Consider the following 19325-nt stretch of genomic DNA (forward strand, 5'->3'; position numbering starts at 1 on the left):
TGTCCTAGCAGCAAGGCACTTAAATTCCTTGCTGCAACTGTTTCCCAGTAGGTTTCTGCTAGGAAGTACAATATTTGGGATTCTTAGGCTGCTCACTGGTGCCTTTTTAGCAAATAGTGATACCAAAGTAGTTTCTCTTGGGTGATTTTTAAAGTCTTGCCTAGTCTTGCACATGCAGAGTTATTGCCTCCATAAAGTTTTCAGATGGCCTAAGACAGTTGCCTTCCTTCCCCAGCTGTACTGAAAGCCTGTTCTGAAGGGATTTAAGATAATAAGCCATCTAGAGCTAGCTAATTGGAAGCATGAAGCATAAGGGCATGTCTGAATATATGGCTGACTAAGGTGTATCATAGAATGGCTTGGGTTGGAAGAGACCTCAAGGATCATCAAGTTCCAGTCTCCCTGCTGTAGCTAGGGTTGCCAGCCGCTAGATCAAGTACTAGATCAGGCTGCCCAGGACTCCATCCATCCTGGCCTTGAATACCTTGATGGAAAGGGCATCCACAACCTCTCTGGGCAGACTGTTCCAGCACCTCACTACGCTGTCAGTGAAAAACTTTCCCCTAACATCTAATCTAAATCTTCCCTCCTTCAGTTTAAATCTATTCCCCCTTGTTCTATCACCGTGTATCTATTTAAAAAGTTGATTTTCTGGGACAACCAGGGGATCAGGCTCAGCCACCGTGGGTTCATGAAAGGCAGGTCCTGCTTGATCAACCTGATCTCTTTCTATGTTTGAATGTTACTTCCATACAGACCCAAGTCTCAGCACAGATGGTCTTCTGAGATGAGTCACCTAACATAGGAAAAGAATAGCCTCTTGCACAAAGACTTTATGTCAACTGGCTTGTGATCAGAAGTCTGAGGTTTAGGTATTGATTATTCTTGAATTTTTTTTATCACCGTTCCTGATTAAGTGCAGTGGACAGAAGTAGATTTTCCTACCATGAGGTAGGTACCAAATGAGGTGAGGCTGTCATCTGGTGATGAGCTCGCTCCTAGAAGACATATTATGCAGGGCCAAGTCCTAAACTGTGAGCACTGCTTCTAGGGTAATTTATTGATTCAGTTTTTCTGGGTATGGGCCAAGACTGCAGAACTTCATAGTCCACAACAGAAGAACTGTTATTCTTGCTTCTCTCTGGGGTTCTCTGACCCTGGCTGCTGAGTGCTCTGATTCACAGCGTTAGTCAGGCTCTGTACTTAGGAGCCAGCCTGTATTAAAAGCAGAACTTATGCTCTTTAATGGGCAGTCTCAGTGTAGCTCCTGATTTCTAAATGGATACTCAAGAAAGTGAATAGGCTTTAATGGACCAGTTTCTCAGTAACCTGTTAATGGAAGAGAGGTCTACTTTCAAATCTGTCTTTTCAGTTGGACAGAAGACAATATGTCACTGATCACTGATGTCAGAAGATGGACAAATTGTAAAATGAAGATGTGCTTAGACTACACCCAACTAAACTCATATCTACACCGTTTTATTTTCTGTATTCATCAGTCAATGGGCTGCATTTGCAACAGGAATGAGAAAAATGACATAGACAAGAGTCCTGTTTTTCTTTGTAATTCTTCTCACCTCAGTCCTACAAAACAATCTACCTTTCACTCCTACAGTTGTTCTGCTATTGTCAATACGGTAAAAGCAATCTGGGATCACACACATTTCTCAACAGTGACTGTAAGTTACACAGCTGGGCTGAAAAGAGGAAGCACACAGAGCTTGTCATCCTGTCTATCTTTCCAGTAAAATAGACAGTTTTGGTGAAATGATGAAACATTAACATTCACTGATACAGCAAAATATGAGACCAAGTGTGCAGTGGAAGAGGTCCTAGTTCACTCCCTAGGTTTAAAATGTGATTATGTATTATGAAAAGTGATTGCGACTCCAAGCTGGCAGGAAGTGTTGATCTGCTTGGGGGTAGCAAGGCCCTACAGAGAGATCTGGACAGGCTGGATCTCTGGGCTGAAGCCAATGGGATGAGGTTCAACAAGACCAAGTACCGGGTCCTGCACTTTGGCCGCAGCAACCCCAGGCAACCTTACAGGCTTGGGGCAGAGTGGCTGGAAGGTTATGTGGAGGAAACGGACTTGGGGGTATTGGTCGATGCTCAGCTGAGCATGAGCCAGCCGTGTGCCCAGGTGGCCAAGAAGGCCAATGGCATCCTGGTTTGCATCAGAAATAGTGTTGCCAGTAGGAGTAGGGAAGTCATTGTCCCTCTGCACTCAGCCCTGGTGAGGCCGCACCTTGAGTACTGTGTCCAGTTTTGGGCCCCTCACTGCAAGAAAGACATTGAGGCCCTGGAGCGTGTTCAGAGGAGGGCGACGAAGCTGGTGAGGGGTCTGGAGCACAGGCCTTATGAGGAGCGGCTGAGGGAGCTGGGATTGTTCAGTCTGGAGAAGAGGAGGCTCAGGGGAGACCTTATAGCTCTCTATAACTACCTGAAGAGAGGTTGTAGTGAGCTAGGAGTTGGCCTCTTCTCCCTTGTAACTAGTGACAGGACGAGGGGGAATGGTCTCAAGTTGCACCAGGGGAGATTTAGGCTGGACATTAGGAAGTACTACTTTTCTGAAAGAGTGGTCAGGCGCTGGAATGGGCTGCCCAGGGAGGTGGTTGAGTCACTGTCCCTGGAGGTGTTAAAGAAACATTTAGATATAGCGTTGAGAGACATGGTTTAGTGGGGTTATTGGTGATAGGTGGATGGTTGGACTGGATGAACTTGTAGGTCTTTTCCAACCTAGCTAATTCTATGATTCTATGTGATCCTGGGTGGAGAGTGGGCTTCCATCTCTCCTCTCCCTTGCTTTTCTCTGCATTCACTGTTTACTCTGTGCAGGAAACATACGAATGAGTTTCGGTCTGAATGTAGTTTGTGCCCCATATCTCACAAAGCAGTAAGATTTTGTTGTTATTCTGGATAAAAAAAAGCTGTAAATGAGATAACTCTCCTTTTAGCTATCATGACTTAGATAAAAGCCTTTAATGATTAACTGAAAAGACTAGCTCATGTAAATATTGCTGTTTTCCAAATCTATTTTATTTATGCAAAATATTATTGATCATTAAAAAAGAAAAAAAAATCTAGTGATGGAAGTTTGCTTCAGCTTCACTGAAACGGGTTATTGTCAATCCTTTGTTAGAACACTTGTTAGAAAATTGTGAGCTTATTTTGCAAATTGAGTAGTTGAAACTAGCTAAGGCAGAGACCAACTGCATCGCTAGTTATTGAATTACACGGACTAGCCAGAGGGATTTCACTGGAAGGTAAAGTTGTATTCATATTGGATTACTCAATATAAATCTTTTTAATCTATTACCTGAATGGCACAAGAAAAAATATTATAGTTCATAATGCATCACCCCAAATTTTCAGTAGTATCACTGCTTCTCCTTAGACCAACACATACGTATGTTGTAAGAGTTTAATCACATAAATGTGAATTGGAGTCTGGTATAAAATGGCAACAAGCGGAATAAATCTTTTCAAGAAGGCCCTGTACAGCATGCAGACCAGTCATTAGGATTTTAATCCTCCTTCCAATCTCAGCCATCTGTTTCTGATGTCCTTTCAGTATGTAAAGCCCTGAGATCAGTGCCTTATGTAACTCTAAAAGAGAACAAGGGCGTAGACCTCAAATTAAATTCAATATTATGTAACAACAGGTTAATGAAAAATGCACATAGCCTTTTAAAGCTTCACTTCATGTGAATAAGTACTGATTTTTTAAACAACTGTATTCTTATTGTATGTATCAATATTAATTTTATACTGAGTATTCCAAACAGTGGATTTTTAAAAAATGCAAATTGTTTTAAGATAAAGTTTTTTTGACAAAACATATGCATTAGCCTTCTCCTCAACAATTTCCTCTGCAGTTTTATATTGCCTGCTGAACTTAAAAACTTGCACTGTGGATGCTTAAAGCCTTCAGAAACACCTGAAGTCAAAGCAATAGCTTAAGAGAATTGCCCTTACACATTGCTCTGTGCTACACAAGTCTAGATAACACCATCAATAATTTTTTTTGAGGAAGGAAATTACTTCTTTAAAGAAGATGGCTAAGTTTCCAAAGGATGTTATAGACATAAAAGAACATTATATAGGATTGCATAGATGGTGGGTAAATGAGTAGCTATGCAGGAAAGCAGGATAAATCAGCTCTATATTTCACAATACTTTTGTTGTCAAGTACTTCAGTGTACTATAAAGTAGTAGATTATTAGCCTAGTGATGTAGTAGATGAATGTGAGTTTGTAGTAGTCTTTTTTTTTTTTAAAGGGAGAAATTGAGTTGCATAGAAGTAACAAAATGAAAAGTACTTGTTTATCTGACTGACAGTGACAAGGAGCACTCACGTATTTATAGCATAACATAAAATCCACACCACTGAGTCCAGTGTATCAACATGGTCAACATGAGAAAAAAAAATTAGGTCAACATGAGAAAAAGAAAAATCCTTGTAATCAGTATTGCTCATCTTCATACAGTCCAAAGAAAGCGATATTTCAAAAGCTTTTGCAGAAGTAAAAGGAGGCATTTAACTGCCTGACAGTAAGAATTCTGTGCCCAAATGAGAATTTTGAAAATACTTCCCAAGGAAACAAATTGAGGTGACCTGGCGTGTGTGTGCCATTGACTTACACTGTCTCTAAAGCCATTCTAATTATTGAATTCAGCTGCTGGTGATACACACTGTCACACTCATATTCTAAGTCTGCAGATACACATCTGCTAATTTCTCAAATAATAGAACTTACTACAGGCTGAAAGATGTGAAAATGCTAAAAAACACATTCACATTTGAAAATGTAAATGCTTGTGGTATTAGCCAGAGAGTAAAATAACCTTCAGAAGTGAGATAAATTCTGTCTGAATAAACATAGATGCACACATATAAGCAAAACTGTGAAGAGAACATATACATGTCATTCAACCTACTGCAGGAAGACAAAACCATTTTACCAAAACCATGCCCCTTTAAAACAGGGAGTCAGGTTCCTGCAGTGAGTCAGGAAAGCACCGTTTTCTCAATTAACTTAAGAATTTCTGACCATTTAACCTCAAATCTGCCAAACATTTAGCAGGTCGGAATATTTCTCTGTAATGAGGTAAAAATGTATTCAGTGGAAAATTAAACAAGAGTGGGAAGTTCTCATTATAACATTACATTATAACTATAACCCTGCTGACTAAATCTAGAGATGTATAGACTGTAGTTACAACCTAAGTGGGGCATATTCTGAATATCTGTCCAAACCTGGGTATGAAATATAAATTCTTCAGCATTTTGAAATGTGACCATGATACTGTGTTATGAGATTTTTGTTGAAAATCTGAACTACTGTTTGTTGGGGTTTTTTTTAAACCTCTCTTTTCATAGGCATTAGAACCCATTCAATTCCATATCTCTGCTCCCAAACCCTGGGAATTACCCTGGTATTGCATAAATTAACCTCTGTAAGGCATGTATCTTTTGCTTGTTTTCTGTCAGGACATCTCAGTGAGCTACTGTACAGAACAGTTAGGTCAGCAGGATATTTAACACTTCGCTATCTAGACTTTTGAAGAGTTTAAGGCATCTCATGAACAGGAATGTTTCTTGCATTTAATTCTGAAGAATAAATTATTCTATTTTAATTTCATTTTATTATTCAGTAAAATCTTTCAGTTGTAGAACTGATATGAATGAGAGATACAGTGTCATGGTTTTGTGATTTTTTGTTGTCAGTATTCCACAAAAAAATCACAAAACCATAACATACAGTTACGTACAGATACACACGAAAATAACCTATCACTTCCAGTGTGGTGCGGTAACAATATCCTGATTTTAATCTGTAACCTTTATTTTTTTCTTGTTATGTCCACCTACTTGTATTTAGAAGGATTTCAGCCTGTTTAAATACAGATCTTTAGCTTGCCCAAGTGGTTTGTCTATATGCATGATACTTCAAGACAGCAGCCTAATCACTGTTTAATTAATTAAAATGGTGTAATTATTAAATAATGATTTGTTATATATCCAGTGCAATAAAATAAAAACTGTACCAAAAACTGATGGATTACACTTCAAAACCATAAATTTCATTGGGAAACCTGTAGCTAGTCTGTACCAACCACAAACTGTGTTGGACAAAGACTGCGAGAAACATGCAAAAAGCTCCATTTAATAAAAATGGTACTGATTTCTGCTGGATTTAAGATCCAGAGCAATGCTTGTAAAGGGTGTAACTCAAGGCCAATGAGAAGCGATGAAAATGGATAGTAATAAATTAATTCAGATAGATTTATAACATCATAATCTTTTCAAATACTTAATTTCTCTATCACTCTGTTATTTTATGTAGAAAAAAAATCTGAAGGATTTTTCCTGAAACTAAGCCATATGCTTTCTATGCTTTCATAAATAAAATGCAGAAGTATTTGATAGCTTGCTATTGAGTAAATCCATATTGAGTAAATCCATATATTTCATTCTGTCTATCTGATGAAATGAGTTTGGGTTAGATTTGAACCTAAATTTTAAAGTGTAAACTTCTAAGAAGTGAAATTTTGCAATTATGTTTTATTTTATGATTACCTTAAATGAGTTATTTGTCATGTGATGTTACTTAAAGACCCTTTGGTTCTGTTTTGTAATATAAGAGGCTAATTACATAAGAGACACTTAAATCTGCTTTGAAATGATTACTATTAATTAGATAGTAGGTCTACATAGTACGTGATTTCTAGAAGAGTTCATGGCCAGGCAGGATCGGGCTTTGAGCAGCTTCGTTTGGTGGAAGGTGTCCCTGTCCATGGCAGGGGGTTGGAACTAGATGATTTTTAAGGTCTTTTCCAACCCAAGCCATTCTGTGATTCTATGTACGTAGGTCACATCTCTCCAAAAATAATACCTCCTATTCGTTTCCATGGGAACTACAGCAGATACAAACAGAACAATAACACTATTTGATAGAGCAAATACTCAGTGACATAAAATGATCTTCCAGCACAGTTACCACCATTAGCTAGGCATTTTTGCCAGTGATGAACAAGAGCCTACGTGCCATGGTTGTAAAAATCTGCACCAGTGGAGGTGACCCACCGCTGACATGCACCACCCACCGCCTCACTGTGCTCACATGCACTGCTTGGGCTCCATAAATGTTCAGCAAGTGCTGATGAATGTCAGTGGGTACCATTTTTTTCAGATGGAGGAATTCAGTGACATATCTTAGTTTCATATGCACTGCTGTGTCAGACTCCATTATGTCACACTGCCCCTCTGCTGCCATCTGTCACTCCGCCACAAAAAGTAACAGGATATTGGTGGGAAGGTTCAGCCTCTACTGCTACACCACCAGTATTTGCCTCTGATATCGTGGGACAACATAATGAAAAAGGAGGCATTACTTTTGGAGTAGCCAAAATTATATATAATTATATATAAATCAGATTCTATGATTTCAGGTTTACTAGGAGTTGCCTATTAATCAACAACTGTGATGGTATTTGGAGGTGCAGATTATTCTTTTGGACAAATTTGCCTCCTTTTGCATGTATTTTTTGCATATAAAAGCATCTGCCAGACTGAGTTTCCTATCTATTTTAAGTCTGATGCACATCAAGACGTCACATGGTTCCTTCTTAGCTCATATTATTTTCATCTAGTAATGCAGATATTTAAACTGTAGTAATCAAAAGATATTTAGCAGTTGGTCATTTCTTCATCTGTCAGAAATGCAAATGTTCAAGATCACTCCTTGTGTCATGGCAAGCAGTGTATTGTGGTGGTGTTTTTTTTTTAATCAAAATGTTATTTGTAATTCACTGATTTTGTTAAGAGAATTGTTAGAAACTTGAAATGAAACATCATTCGTATGACTGCCTGGAAAATATGTCTCACAGTGAGAGGAACCCCTCTTCTGGTTGATGAACAAAACACTAAGCAAGGAAGCACCATACAGCAGAAAGAGTTATCCGAAGCAACGACGCTTTTAGGTACCAATTCACCTCCCTTTAAAGAAGACACCTACAATAAGTCAAATTGCATGTCTGCTTATTCACACTGACTATAAATTGACTCTAAAGAGACTCACCAAATGGACACCTACTTCCTAGATGTCTAAAATGGATAGGAAAACTGCCACCTGAGAAGCCTATTGGTACATGAAAGGTGGTCCCACCTCCCACCTCCTAATTTATCTGTAAAAGCAACACTCAACATGCCATAGCATATTCCCTTATACTGAATAACAGGTATGCCATTGATATTTATTGGCTTTTGCAGCAGTTTTGAAAATAACTCTGCATGGATACATTGAATAGAACAAGTCATATTTTGATCACTGACTTCTATATATTTACATCAAAATATCTCTGTGGATTTTAAGGCCACCATGGTTGCTGTTGCTTCTAACAGTTTGGACATATTCTTTTGCCGCTGCAGTTCTCAACTCCAGTTTCCTACTTGTTATTAATGCATTTTCTCCCACATTTCTACCTAAGGGTGAATTCTTAAAATAGCAAAGAATACTTTTTGATCACTATGGGAGAATTTTTCTCTTGCTAGTTCAGCTACTTTGCTTTACCAAATCCATTTTTAACTTTCCCTTCTCATTTTCCCCATATCTTCTGCAGTGTTCCCCCCTGCTACACTTCTGCTTTTCTTGGAAGATGACACTTGCTTAGCAACTTAAACCTTCCACCTTATGTGTATATCTTGGTTTCAGCATTGACGTTGTTTAGTAGAACTCTGTCTTCCAGTCACCCAGTTTGTAACGCTCATGGTCGTTTCTCACTGAGATTGCTAGATGTGACATCTGGGTGATGTGATGGGTACCTGTCTAGTGTATTATTCTCGATACTTGGTGACATGAACTCTGAGAACAGTATGACCAGGAGAATATTTTCAGCAGGAAAGACTCTGCAAAATCTGTATTACAAATATTCCTGAGAAATTTGAAATGCGTAACAGCATCCAAAAGGGTTTTTAATTGTTCTAAGAAGTGTTTGTGATCTATCTTTCTCCTTGACATAGTGCCAGGGCGCACTGTGCTTCACTAGGATTTTATATGCTTCAAGAAAGCATCTGTGCATACTTCTGTGCTTAGGCATGAAATTTGTTGCTATGGAAATATCTAAAATGGTCTCTGACTAAGAATGGGAAAATTCATTCAGGCAAAAAAAAACATTCAACAGTCAAACTGAATGGTAGCTGTTTTTGTGCTTTATAGTAGCTTAATGTATTTTCTATATCACTGATATCTTTCAGCCACTTGTACCCAGTGCACATAGGTCCCAGCTCAGCTGGTTCAATGCATAATCTGGGCACGGCAGTTCAAGCAGCATCTCTGATAACTCAGATTAAACTCAATTAGATTAATTTATCCTTGCTGTTCTTTGCTTTCTACTTGCTTCCCTTAAATTTCTTGGCACAGAATAATTTTCCAGATTATCTGCACCACTGACTGCACTACCTTCCTTCCAAACATTAAAATTTCAGATGATGTATTGCTTCTGACATGTACAGTGCACTCTGGGGACTAACTGAATGGAAACCTTCAGATCAGGGAGGAATTTAAAAAGAGCAGCGGTAACTTCCAGCAAAGTGTGCCTTGGGTCCTGCTGTCTGAGCAGCTACTCTTGCTGGAGAAGAGAAGCTGGCCTTAGGCAAAAAACTGTGGGAGAGCATGTAAGGTAGGCTCACCGGATGTTCACATGCATGTATACATTCTACTCTGGAGATCCAATTTTTCTTTCGGTGGCAGGAACTTTACTGTGTTATAGGCTTTCTAATGTTAGCATGTTGGAACCAAAGAGAGAACCTCAATTTTCAAAATCTCTGCTTCCAATTAAGATAACAGACTTTTGGATGACTGTGCTGATTTGTGAGACAAATTCTGCAATTAAAAATTGGAGTAGCACCTATCAATGACTGAGATGTCTCCTTGATAATAATTTGGAACCAATGCCCAATATGGTGTCTTAAATAATACAATAACAAAGGATTCTGGTTACAACTGTTACAGGCAAGAGAAGCAGTTCATGACAGATCTATTTATTTATCTGTCTCCCATCTCTATTTATTTAATTACTGTGAATATAATTATGATTGCAGAATGCTGTTAACTAAGGATGATTTTCTGTGTATAGAGAGGATTTAAAGATTTAACCCTCTGTTCCCTGATAAGCTTCTACACAAATCCTCAGATTACATGATGAACTGGAGAATACAACAGTACAGAACTACCAAGACCAGATCTTTTAGAGGAACATGTGGATATTGTGTGAGGATAGATGAAAAACCTAATGCTGCTACCACATTCCAGAGGCTAAGGAAACAGATTATGAACATGACAAAGCCATAGCCACAGTTCTCCTGATGAAAGCTGAAGTATCGGTTCTTCCTTGATCTACAATCCTATCGTCATACAATTTAAAAGGCAAGCAGAGGATCAGCAAAAATCAAGCCAAGTTCTATCTATAAACAAAAATTTACAAAACAAAAAAAGTTTAGACTGAAAATTCTATAAACAGTAAATTTTTGGTTTAAATGATAAATTGCTTGTGTAGTAAGTGCCTGTTTACCTTCACTAAGAGGCAAAGCAAATCTTTTCACTTTGCCAACAAGCCGTAGAGATATAACTACCTGGAAAATAACATGCAGTAAGAACACATGTATTGACAAAATATAAAAAATACAAAGTCAAAAAATGTGTTCCCATAAAAATATGTGAGAACAAGTTGCTATAATAGTCACTAAGTGCTTCAGGGTAAAATTTTCAAAAGTGTTTGAAGACTGATGGCAGTCTTCTTTTCAAGTTAATATTTCTCTAGAAACAGTATCTATTTTATAAAGAATTTTTATTTTATGCACCTATAAATGTTAAATATCTATAGTTCTAAATCAGAAAAGTCAGCCTTCAAAATTTCTTCGTAATGCCTAGGGGTATATAACATCAGGACTCTGCGTTGGAATGGCTACAGAATTCTGGTTCCCAAATGGAAGATAAATGCATTCCTTATACCAATTCGTTCTACTACAAAAAGTTATTAATGAAGGTAAGGACATAGTCACACTCTAGTACATAAGAGAAAATGGAGGGCAAGGACCATCATGTTAAAAAAATCATGATTTAAATAAATTAAAAACAGAATAATAAGACAGAAATCAGAAAACCAACATGATATAAGATCAAAAGCTACCAATTTGAGTCACCATATGACTTAAGTTTTCCTTAATATAACAGGATATGTAATAAAAATATAAAGTCATTATTATAAAATTCAGTTTTCAGTGAGACTTACATTTTTAAAAGTAAATACTAAATTTAGAAACCTGTGCTAGCTTCAGAGAGGAATTTAAGCTAATTCCTCTTACCTGTTATAGTTGCTTTGTTAATGGATGGTTGATTACACATTGGTGACCGTCTGTTTGGAAAAAAAGAAGAAGAGTTATCAAGCTTTTAAACTCACAGATGGCTGAATCCTTGAACAATAGAATAGAAAGCACATTTCTTTGGGAAGTTATTTGGGATTGGAACACACTGGCATAAATAAAAATTCATTTAGCTATTTCTTTCTAACACGGAAAGGAATTCACAATGGTTGCTCAAATCTTTCTGCAGATTGGGATCTTCAGCAGGGAAATTTACAAGTTTATTTACAAGTCTGCTTAATCTTAGCTAGAATATGTAGCTTGCTTAAAGTTTGGTCTGTATTATAGTTACTATTCTTATATAGCTTGCACTACCCACATTCTCTCACTTGAAATAAATTCTTTTAGCAAAAATTAGTTTTATCTTATTTTTTTGTATGTACTTCACAATAATCTTTAGGGCAAACAGCTCAGTGAAATCCTTTGTTCATTGATGAAATTTAAAATTCTCTCAATTAACATAGCTGTTTAGTGATAACTGCAGGCAGAGTCTGAATAGGGGCGTATTCCAACTGAAGGGGCTGGAAACATCTTTCTATAGCATTACATATGCAATGATGGGCATTTGTCATTATGAGCTTAAGTCTTCAGTGAGAAACTGCTATGGGACAGAGGTTCCATGGATGGTACCTGATTCTAATTTCGAATGATGGAAATTGCTTCACTACAAAATTTGCCAGTTTAACTAACGTTAACTATGACACTGTACCAGGACTGGAGAAAGATCATATTAATAATGTGTCATTTATAATCATGAACCACTGTGGATATGCAAGATGTCTTTTCTTGGATGACTTCTAGATCCAGATCACGCAAGCAGCTTACGATGAGTGTAGCTATCTGCTCACTTTGGTTCATTTGCACAACTCAGACTCAGTGCCTAAATGATCATCTCTGAATGATCTTTGACATATGACTAACTTTCTGAAAATCATAGAAATTGCATAAATAAAAATTACTCCAAGTTTATGCAAGGACAGCAATGCAAGAGCAGATAGTAGGCAAGAGGGCTTCTGTCTCAGCTATCAAGCATAAGCAGCTTCAGCAGATAGTAAAACGATCAGTCATCACTAGTTTTAAACAAGCTTGGTGAGACAGACTGAAATCTATAACATCTAACTGTCATTCTTAGTTTATATTTTAAAAATACCACTGCTAAAGGTTCAGTGGCCAAAAATTGACACTCACTTGCTGGGTGCCCGATCTTGTAAATTGGTTAACGCAGCAAAGTTATTCCGTACAGTACGCAGGCTGGCCAACACCTGGAACAGACAAAATGGTTACAGTCTAAATTTCTGCACAGGTGAGACTGAATTAGCTCCAGTTCACTGTGCTGACAGGAAAAGAAAGGACAATGCAAAATATTTATGAAAGGTTTCCAGGATTAGTTTGACCAGTCTTGGACCATTATCTAACAATAACATGTCTGTAATAAAAGGCTAATAGTTTATCTTTTTTTCTCTCGTAAACAATTAATTTTTTTTTTAAAGACAGACTTAGTTGAAGAGGAGGAAAGTTTTTCACAGAACACAACTTAGTTCTTTAAAATGAACATAAAAGCATTCATGTTTGGATGATAATAGTCCATTCAAGCCTAATACTTCATACATAAGAAATGATTACAGATTTTTCCATTCGCAGTTCAGCCCCCACAAACCTCAAATGACAAGGGGAATGAAATTGCCCAGACTGGCAGAGGAAGTAAAAGTGCCTCCTTTAAGGAGACAGATTCATCTGGGGACTTAGTACAGAAGGCCACATTAAGAGGAAGGTATTATCTGAGCAGGTGTGAAATGTCTGCAGGCACAAAGCTACAAGACTTGCACACTGGGAAAGATGATATAAATGCAGTACTTGCTTTCTGGACTTCTTTTAATGAAAGACAGCAGCTAGAGGCGACAGCAGAGAAGAATATAAGCAGTATAGGCATTCTCTGCTGAAGGAGGTTGGATGAATGTAATAAATTTTGCACCGTGTAATGGCAACAGGAACTGAGTGTATAAGTATAGATAACAGAGTGAAAGCTTTATAAGTTTTTGTTTAGAGAGGTGGGTTTTTTTCTTGTTTCAAACAAACAAATCTTATATAATATTAACAGTGGAAAAGAACTGATTTGGCCTTCTGAGGTTGCACGATCATATGAGAAATAAGGGAAAATTGTGCCTACCTGAGCAAATGGTGTCACAATCAAGTCATCTCCATGTCTGAAAAAATAAGTAGAGTTGTATGTTAGATATTAGAGAAAACTATCTCCCTGCTATTGCTTTAACAGAAAGAAAATGAGGTTTTACAATGCACTGTGGGTATCTCCAGGTTTACTGTTCAACAGTTACTCACTGACGCTGCTTCACAGATTGTTTTGAAAAGTGAATACCAAATCAGTCATTGCCCAATTGTTCAATGTATATGGGATGGCTGATGAACCAGCCGGTTTCTACACAGGACTGCATGGGACAGACCTGAAGAGATTTCATCCCAAAGGACATACCTGAAAATACTGAAAGAGATTACATTAAAACTTACGAGCACGTTTGTGAGCACTGGCCAGGCAAGTAACTGCAGATGACTGGGCAGTGCATCACAGACTAATAAAAACCTAGTAAAACTTTTGAATTGACTCACACTGGTGTAGTTACAGGGGAGTGTAACCAAAAGTGTGCTGTTGCTGTGCCAACCTCACCCACATCACACTGGCTGACGTAGGGCATGGTGTTGGGATGACGCGTGGTAATGGAGAGGCAGGAAAAGAAGGGTTTCTTTGCTTCTGCTCTGAAATGCTTTTGCTGAGAGTTTGGCTTATGCTGTGAAGTATTTCCCCTCACTTCATGAATAAAATATTAAAGTTACACACAAAGTACCATGTGCAGTCATGTCTTAGGCTAAGGGAACACTGGAAAACCAAAGGAAGAAACTGACTGGAGACTGAAGCATGCACTAACTGCCCATTCTAATCCAAAGTGTGAGGAACAGGTAAAACTCGGTATTTTCAGTTATCATATCTAGTAGATGGCAGCAATCAAGATAAAAAAAATCAAAAAAATCTAATATAATTTCATATTTAATTCTTCTGTATTTTCCTACAGTGAATTTATCACAAAAAGTTGTAAATTGTATTTGGACCTGAAATCATTCAACAGAAATTACCATTGTTTTGATACTGTTTTCATGTTATTCAGGCATTAAGTGTGAGAAACTACCAAAAGATTTTCAAATCAAGGTCTAAGGTATTTCCTAATGTTTTCAATACCCAATAAAAATACAAAGGTTTATTAAACCCAGCTAGTCATTAACTCCCTTGGTAAAGCACTGGGTTGATTCATCATGTTTATAATAACCAATTGAATTTGGTTTCATGAGAGAAAGCCTCTGAATTACTTCCATCGTGCCTTGTTTCATCTGGTTTGATGACTGGAAAGCCTACATACTTTCCATTCAAACTGGGACTGTGTATTCAACTTAGCTCAACCATTCCTGCACAGAAAACAATTTAATGGAGCATCCTCACAACAATGATTTCCTCAGGCAGCCAGGGAGGAAAATCCCCTTCACAGTATTCCCATTAGCAGAGGGAACAGACTTTTTTTCTGCGTTCCTGGTAAAGCAGAGAGCTAAGAAAATGGATGACTTTGATGTGGAAGTTAAGGTTAGTATCAGTGGCATTTAATTCAGCTTTCTAAAGCAATGGAAAGGGCAGACCTGTTCCTTTTTCATCCTAACAGACAGAAATTTGTTACTTCTTGCAGTCAGGCTGATGAGATCTTAGCAAGTATGTATCCACAGCAAAAGTGTATGCCTCACTCTTTGGTAATAATTTATGAAAGAAAACTTGAATTTCTTATCAGTATTGCTCAAGGTGTTACATAGCTACACAATGGAAGAGCAAGTCATAGAGAAATTGTATTGCAAAGGCTTCAAGAGAATATAAGCAAAGTGTATCTTTTCTTTTTCTCTCATTCTCCACTTAAATAGCTATGATATGAACATATAAACTACTTCACTTTCCTAAAAATTTTGCTCTTTTTCTTCAAATTACATGGAGCACAATTATCTGCTGTGTGACAGCTGGTTTGGTAAAACTGTGAAAATTGAATGGTCCTTCTTTTCACTATCTCTTGTAGGCTGCATTACTGGAGATGGTATTTCACTGCTCTTCTGACTCAATCATCCTGTTTGCCGCCTCTTGAAAACAGCATCACTCCACTGCTGCAGTTTTTGACTTTTATTCTAGTTAAGCTTTTGCTGGACTGCATTTCACTGGAGAATATTCATAAAATGCTGTGGCTCGTTATTTGTTAAAGGAGAGATTATTAAATATTAATTTAATGCGCTGAAACCAATCCAGGATTTAATTTTCCTATTTAAAATATCCCTTCTGTCAAGAGTAACAACTACAGAAATTGTCACCACTTGGTAGAATTGTAATATTGGAAGCAGAGATATGGGTTGCATTGAGAAGAGGCATGACTAGCAGGTCAAGGGAGGTGATTCTGCCCTTCTACTCTGCTCTCATGAGTACTGTATCAAGGTCTGGAGCCACCAACACCAGAAAGACATGGAGCTGTTGGAGCAGCTCCAGAGAAGGGCCACGAAAATGATCAGAGGGCTTGAGCACCTCCCCTATGAGGACAGGCTGAGAGAGCAGGGGCTCTTCAGCCTGGAGAAGAGAAGGCTCTGGAGGGACCTTACAGCGGCCTTTCTGTACCTGAAGGGAGCCTACAGGAAAGCTGGGGAGAGACTTTTTATAAGGCAGTGTACTGACTGGATGAGGGGAGATGGCTTTAAACTGCAAAAGAGTAGATTTAGACCAGATATTAGGAAGACATTTTTTACTGTGAGGGTGGCGAGACACTGGAACAGGTTGCCCAGCAAGGTTGTGAATACCCCCTTCCTGGAGGTGTAGAAGGCCAGGCTGGATGGGTCTTTGAACAACCTGGTCTAGAGGGAGGTGTCCCTGCCTATAGCAGGGAGTTGGATGTAGATGATCTTAAAGGTAAGTTGTAGGCAACTCAAGCCATTCTATGATTCTATGATTCTACGATATCCACAGTTTTCATAAATCAGTTTAGCATGTGCCAGGTAAGCTTGGAAAGATAAGCAGTTGCATAGTGTGTTGAGTAATCTTTAATCCACACTGGGTCAGGAAATCTGGAAAAGGTGAGAGTGTTCAAAAAGGAACCAGAATTGTCTAAACAGGCTGTGTTATTTTTTTGTATAGAAGAGCAAGAGCATATGATTTAATTAAGGTGCTATTGATCCACAGTGTATTGCAGTGTAGTAAAATACTATAATATATGAGTGTCCTGCTATTTTCTTTACTGATGATGTGGAAGCTGATTGATGATTCTGTCTGGATTCTGTACAGGGTAGTGCTGCACATCTTTACACAGAGGCATCAAGAGGAGTGTAAAGCCTATGCAATGTATCATAAGCTTCTAAATATAGACAGAGCTTTTAATCTTTAAGATTAGAAGAAATTGTTCACATCACTGTTAACTCACTTAACTAGAATGCCTGGCATACTTGTTTATATATTCATTTTTCAAAGGAAAGACAAACTTGAAAATAGATTTTAACACAAATCAAAAACTTAAAAGTTATCAAATTCACTACCACCAGAAAAAACTGTTGAAGCATGTAACAGTCTATATGAGAAGAATCATTGTTAAACACAGTAGAGGCCAAATTACCAATAGCAGACCAAATATTATAAAAAAAATTGCAAGCTATTTGCCACCTTAAAGTGATGAAGCTTGGCCTTACTGTAGTTTTGTTGGTTCTCCTTCCTAGCCTTTCCTATAGTACATACTTGAACTCTCCCCCTGTAACTTACAATGGTCTCCATTCTGGAGAAGAGATAAAAGTGCCTTGCCAAGTCAGAAGTTAGATGTGTATATTTAGCTAGCTGTTGACAAATGGAAAGTACACAATTTCTGCCTTCCTCTCCTGAATACTGGCATTAATTTATTTCTTCTACTTGAATTACAGAATAGTAATTAACTTTGCCCCTTCTAAAGTGGGCCTTAGAGTTACATGCATGGACAGACAGAGAAGCAGGAAGGAAGATGAATTCAGGGATAGACCAGGTGACTGCAAAACCTTTATTTCTTTATTAAGTTGATATAATTTAATCATCTAATAAAAGGAGTTGCTAAAGAGACATTCTGCAGATTGCTAGGATACAGTTGAAATAAGATAAGGTGTATTTATGTGGTTGGAAAACAGTCAAGATATCCATTAAGGGGTATGTGTCCCAGACGTTAGACACCACTAGAAATGTGAGCTTGCACTTGCCAGTGTGGAGCTTGCAGGAAGGGATCTGAATAAGGTTTATCTTTGTAAACGATAATAGTAAACTCAAGTTACAACTTTCAGACAGATGTGAACACCAAATGAGTGATCTGAAGGACACATACTGCAAAAGTAAGACTTAAATAGGGTAAATAAAAGCACAGTCTAGGGGAAAGGACAAAGCACAGAAGGGGAAATGGACAAAATATATTTATACTAACTTGACACATACCTTCACATGGACAAGGTATAGTCAAAATGACAGCAAATCCCAGAAGCAGCCAATAGATGCAGCAATTAAAACAGCAGTGTTTGGCATTGCTTTGAACTTCAACAACTACTGACAAGGTTCAAGGGCAGGAGGATGCCTGGAAAACCTTCCAAAAATCTTGACTGTGCCTACTGCTTTTAGGCAAGGACAAAGTATGCAGAGATGCAGTGGTGTGGGCCTGAGGAAGTTCTAGCAGCTTAGGGAATGTAATTAGCTGCCCTTGACCTAGACTGCCTGAAGCCTTTGCTGTAGAAGCCCTGATTGGGGAGGGTCAAGCGCCCTTTCAGCTGCTGCTTGGGACAGGCCTGTGTGAGAGCTGGTCCCAGAGCTCAGCCAACAGAGCAGCCAACAGATGCAGCAGTTTGCAGAGAGAACCCATGGTTGAATATGTTTTTTTTTGACAGTCTAGGGTATGGCGGCAGTGCACCACAGACACATTAGACCAGCAGGAACTTGGCCCTGCAAGGTTAGAGGCTTTGTGCAGGAGCACTTCATATGTCAGATGCAGCCCTCCAGGCCCCTGGCTGCTGAGAGTGCTGGGGCCACTCTCAGGCCAGAAGAGAGAGACTCTGTCCTGCAGGAAGTGGCAGCTGTGCTGGCCAGTGGAAGACTTAAAACAGGAAGTGGGTAGGCTGTGTGGTATAAGGGAAGATGAAAGTGAGACAGAAAGGATATTCTCTGAGACACAGCTTGAAGAACTTCTGACTCCAACTGCAGGAGAGAAGCTATCCAGCACTGAAGCAAGTGTAACCTCAAAAGAAGGGGAAGGATGGAAGCCGGTGACTTCTGGCACCAAGAGGAAGGCTAGCCTAAGTTAATACAAACTAGGTTCCCCACCTTCAGTGTTGAAGAGGAACACACAAGCTTCCAGGCAGAATTGGTGAGGCACTGTAATGGGTGACTCCCTAGTGCAGGGAACAGAGGCACCCATCTGTCAGCCTGATTGGTCAGCTAGAGAGGTTTGCTATCTGCCACAGGCCCATACCTAGGATACTGTGGAGGCGCTGCTGAATCTGGTCCGGCCCTTTGACTACTATCCCCTCTTCTCCACATGGATATAAATTGTACTGCTACAGTAAACCTACACAGTTCCCAAACTGACTATAGAGATATGGGGGCAGTAGACAAGGGCCCAGGAGCACAGGTGTTATTCTCTTTTTGGTGAGGTTGAGGGTGTAAGTAGGAGGGCAAAGAAATTAAAAGTCAAAAATTGTTTGCAGAACTGGTGCTGGTGTTTATGAACATAAGACAAGGTTTTCAGAACCCCACTTTCAGGGCAGAGTTGGCATTCACCTCTTCAAGCAGGGCAAAGGTACTTCTGCCAATGGAATGGCTGATCTC

At 38.7% G+C, this 19325-nt stretch overlaps 1 protein-coding gene across 4 annotated transcripts in view; it reads right to left on the reverse strand.

The window, feature by feature from the left end:
• Nucleotides 1-19325, reverse strand: part of PDE4D (phosphodiesterase 4D) — a 606949-nt gene that overhangs the window by 82093 nt on the left and 505531 nt on the right. For all 4 annotated transcript variants that reach the window (XR_002433221.1, XM_021379888.1, XM_021379890.1 and 1 more), the window contains 3 exons: nucleotides 13593-13629; nucleotides 12614-12687; nucleotides 11369-11418 (listed from right to left, as the gene is read on the reverse strand). Coding sequence is in view for 3 of the 4 variants with exons in the window: in XM_021379888.1 (XP_021235563.1) it covers nucleotides 11369-11418; nucleotides 12614-12687; nucleotides 13593-13629 (161 nt within the window). In the remaining variant the exon portion in view is untranslated. The remainder of the gene's footprint in view (nucleotides 1-11368; nucleotides 11419-12613; nucleotides 12688-13592; nucleotides 13630-19325) is intronic.

Source organism: Numida meleagris, chromosome Z (genome assembly GCF_002078875.1).
Source record: "Numida meleagris isolate 19003 breed g44 Domestic line chromosome Z, NumMel1.0, whole genome shotgun sequence".
Classification (NCBI taxonomy): domain Eukaryota; kingdom Metazoa; phylum Chordata; class Aves; order Galliformes; family Numididae; genus Numida; species Numida meleagris.